The following is a 4,196-nucleotide window of genomic DNA, read 5'->3' on the forward strand; positions in this document are numbered from 1 at the left end:
ATTCCTGGATCCAGTGGCTTGAAACACACCAGATGCGTGTGCATGTGTGCCCAAGATCCCAGGAGGAAAGTGGAGGAGAAGAAATTGTGTGGTCATCCCTTCTGGAGGGTGATTTCTCACTTTCCTTCTCACTGTTTCTGTCTCTCTCTCTCTCTCTGGAGAGCACAACCCCCTAAGACAAAAACCTCTAAAAAAATAAATAAATAAAGGGTAACCACAGGAGACACAATGTAAATGTTATTTTTCTTTAACTTCTCTTGGCAATGAGCTTAGGCTGCTACCTCCCACACATTCCCCCCTCACATAATTTCTAGAAGATATAGCAACACTGTTTTGTTCCTTCTAAGAATACCTATTCCTTGAGTACTCAGATATACCTGCCTCCAATTCTGATATGCTGGAATTTATTTATTTATTTATTTATTTATTTATTTATTTATTTATTTATTTATTTATTTATTTATTTATTTATTTATTTATTTATTTATTTATTTATTTATTTATTTATTTATTTATTTATTTATTTATTTATTTATTTATTTAGCATTCTGGGGCTCAGCCAGCTAGCCAAAGAAGCTTCAACACCAACAAGTAGGAATTCTGGTGAATGAGATGCTAGCCAAGGGATTACTTTTTTGCTCTAGGTTGGTCTCACTTTCATACTTTAGAAAACCCCTGAGGATGCAAAACTTTGGTTGTGGTATGTACACTGGATCACAAAGTTTTTAATTTGTATTTAAAAATATTTTTTAAAAGTTCCTTTACAAATCGATTTGGTGAGGCTTGAAATGTACTCAAGTAGGTGGCTCAGCCAGGGAAGTCACTGATGTTAAGTTAGGTCCAAGATAGGCCATTTTGTTGGTGGTACTCAAGAGAATCTCATGCATGTTGTTTTTCACATGAACTCCCAGTTGACTTACTACATCCCACACCATTGAGGTGTTTCCCTCAAAACCACACTTTATGTACAAGACAGTGCTAATTAATTTTAGAGAAGAAAAGAAACTTGGAAAAAAAAAAAAACAATGGTGATTTTGCTTAAATAACTGTTACACCAGTGGTTTAAACTACTAATTTGGTTTAGCCCAAATAAAGCATAAAAAGGCACACTTTGATCCCTCTTTAAACTATTTATTTGTTAATCTAATGTTATTCTAGAGGGTCATACCAACTCCAACAGCCAGCCATAACTGGGACACTTGAAGGAGTTATTTTTAGTGGAAAATAAATGGACTTGCTCAGTGCACTTCCCGATGATCCATGAGAAACACACTCGTGACACGTGTGGACTATTAGCCACTGTTTTACTACGTTTAGCTTCTGCCTGGCTTTTTCTCCAGAATTCTTTTTTAGAATTCTGTATTAGAGTAGATATCACAAAAAAAAAAAAAAATTAAGGACCTCCCCCTCCAAAAAAAATTTCTGTTTTCAATACCTCTTACAATCAGGTCTGCAGCAGCAGATAGCTTGTCCACACTTGTTTGGACCATGCAGACGTATTTCCCAGCATGCTTCAGTTGGATGTTTCGGATCATCAAATCACCAGCTGAATCCTGCTGATAAAGTAGGGAAAAGCAGCTACAATTACTTTTTAATGAGCTCTAAATATCATTATCACATGAAGGACACTGTGACTAATGGATTTATTTTACACCGGCTGATGAAAACATTAGTGATGCAAGCCGTGGCCTATTAAAACCATGTGAGCCTGCCTGAGAGATAAGAACACCAACATTTTCAACACACACCTTCGACAAGACCTCTGGTGTCTGGCTACTCTAGGTCTCTGGAGCAGTTTGCCACCCATGCTGGAAGCACTTAAAATTATGTAAGGTGGCTCCTGATCTGGTCTAGTGGGTTTCTTTAGACAGGCCTGTAGCCTTCATTGGCAGTCCATTGCTTTGGAACTCCATATTTGGAAAGGGGAAGCAAGCCCACATTTGGAAGCATCTGCATTTTCCCTGTACAATCTTGTCTTATTATAGCCAGCATTTTGATTGCTCCCAGGTTTGAATTAAAGGATTATGAAGACCAGACTCTCCAAGGAAATCTTGCATCACCTAGTGTGGAACGGTGCTAATTTGTTTTCCAAATGCCAAATGCATGTTTGATTAGCAGATGAATAGGACTAATTACATCTTGGTATGGATGTATGTGTGTCCCAGAAATATTTCCACACCATTCAACAGCATAGGACTTTTAATAAATATGAGAAGATGCTTCCAGAGGCTATCACAGAGGCAGCATTTTAACTGAAGAACACTGCTAAACCTTGAGTTTGGTTTCACAGTTGTTAATCAAAAACTTGGAGAACAGCTGCATGAACAGGAAACCACCCCGGGGACCCATTCAGAATGCTATGCTTCTTTTGAAACCCCCAGTGAATTCTGAGATAATTTAGGGAATATTGATCCTCTCCAGTTTTCCAATTTTAAACTACAAAATGGGATGTTAACACAGAATCTTATTTTGCTATTCCTTCAGATGAAAATAATACTGGGTGATATTTAATGATATTTAGTACAGAACAGACACCTTTACTTATATGAACTGACTGAACACATCCAGGTTCTATGAGGTAGGCACTTTTGTTACCCTTATTTCATAGATGAGGAAACTCTAGCAGAAAGAGGTTGGGTAACTTACCTAAGGTTACTTAGCTAGTAAATGGCAGAGCCAGAATTGGAATCTTCAGTCAACTGCAGTCCTGTTCTTAATGGTAATGCTATACTAACAGCCAGAAAGACCTTATCCTCATCCACCATTAATAGTACTTGGTTTCTTTCCTTGGTTTCACTACTTTGCTTCCTTCTTTTGTTGTAGTGAAACCAAGGAAAGAAACATTTATATTTACCAAGGACAATGGAAGAGATGCCAATTACTATAAATAGAATTAGAAGAGCCAGTGGACACATGCAGTGAAGAGAGAACTGCAGTTTTGGTCCTTGAGTTGTATTGGGCTGGTGCCTGCTGTGTGATTCCCTTTAAGTCTCTTCATCTCTCTGAGCCTCAGTTTGTTGACCTCTGAAAGAAAGATGCATTACCTACTGGGCTAGGTTGTGAGAATCAAATGAGATTATATGTGTATGTGAAAGCCTTTTGAAAACTGTGAAGTATAGAGTAAATTTAAACCAGTATTATTGATGGTCATGATCAATGTTCTTTCAGAAATAATCATGTCAAGGACATTAAATCTAACTCAAGAAGGGCAGTGATACTTTTTACTTGCAAACTCTTTTATTTATAGCACTTGGGTTCTCATCCAGATTCCAATATTTACTGATCAAGTCATATAATCACTCAGTAAAGTGGGAAAATAATTGCTTAGCTATATCACAGGGTTTCTAAGAGAATTAAGGGGCCAAGAGATAAGAAAGTACTTGATAAATGATTAGGTACTTTGCAAATATAAGGGATATCTTCATCACCATTATTATTAATACTTCTTTTTTTGTTTATTTTGGAGAGGTGTTTTTGCTATAGGGCACGTGCACTCGCCAGACAGAGAGAGACAGAGAGAGAGAAAGCGAGAAATCACCCCCCCCGGGGGGATGGCTACACTGCAATCTCTTCTCCTCCATTCTCCTCTTGGGATCTTGGGCATGAACGCACACGTGCCTGGCGTGAATTTTAAGCCACCGGGTCTGGGACATGAATTGCAGTCGACTACATGGGAGTCCAGCGACATAGCCATTATGCTAACTGCTGGTCCCAATACTTCTTTATCTAAGGCACTTCAAATGTTAGGATTTTTGAGTATAGGTTTAAATAGAAAAATGTCTCACAAGGGGATGCATATAGGGAAAGTGGGAAGCCATATTGGCTTTAAGGAAATGCTATACTCTATCTCAATACTTCATTTAATTCACTAGGGGCTTCAATACTAAAGAAATTTACAGCCTGGCTATTTTAGAGCATAGCAACCTGCTAACAGATTTTTTTTTCTTTTTTTTTTGGAGAGGTTTTTGCTATAGGGCGCATGTGCTTGCCAGACAGAGAGAGACAGAGAGACAGAAAGAGAGAAATCACCCACCAGGGGGCATGGCCACGCCACAATCCCTTCTCCTCCATTCTCCTCTCAGGATCTTGGGCATGCATGCACATGCACCCGGCATGAGTTTAAGCCGCCAGGTCCGGGACTCGAACTGTGGTCAACTACGTGGGAGTCCAGCGACATAGCCATTATGCTAACTGCT

At 38.8% G+C, this 4,196-nt stretch overlaps 1 protein-coding gene across 1 annotated transcript in view; it reads right to left on the minus strand.

Annotated features, from left to right (window-relative positions):
• The window catches only part of CNTN4 (contactin 4), a 252,313-nt gene that overhangs the window by 32,553 nt on the left and 215,564 nt on the right, over nt 1-4,196 (minus strand). Inside the window, exon 9 of the mRNA XM_006157939.3 lies at nt 1,436-1,556. Within this exon, the coding sequence (XP_006158001.1) occupies nt 1,436-1,556 (121 nt within the window). The remainder of the gene's footprint in view (nt 1-1,435; nt 1,557-4,196) is intronic.

The sequence above is a fragment of the Tupaia chinensis genome, unplaced genomic scaffold, assembly GCF_000334495.1.
Source record: "Tupaia chinensis unplaced genomic scaffold, TupChi_1.0 Scaffold000565_1, whole genome shotgun sequence".
NCBI lineage: Eukaryota > Metazoa > Chordata > Mammalia > Scandentia > Tupaiidae > Tupaia > Tupaia belangeri.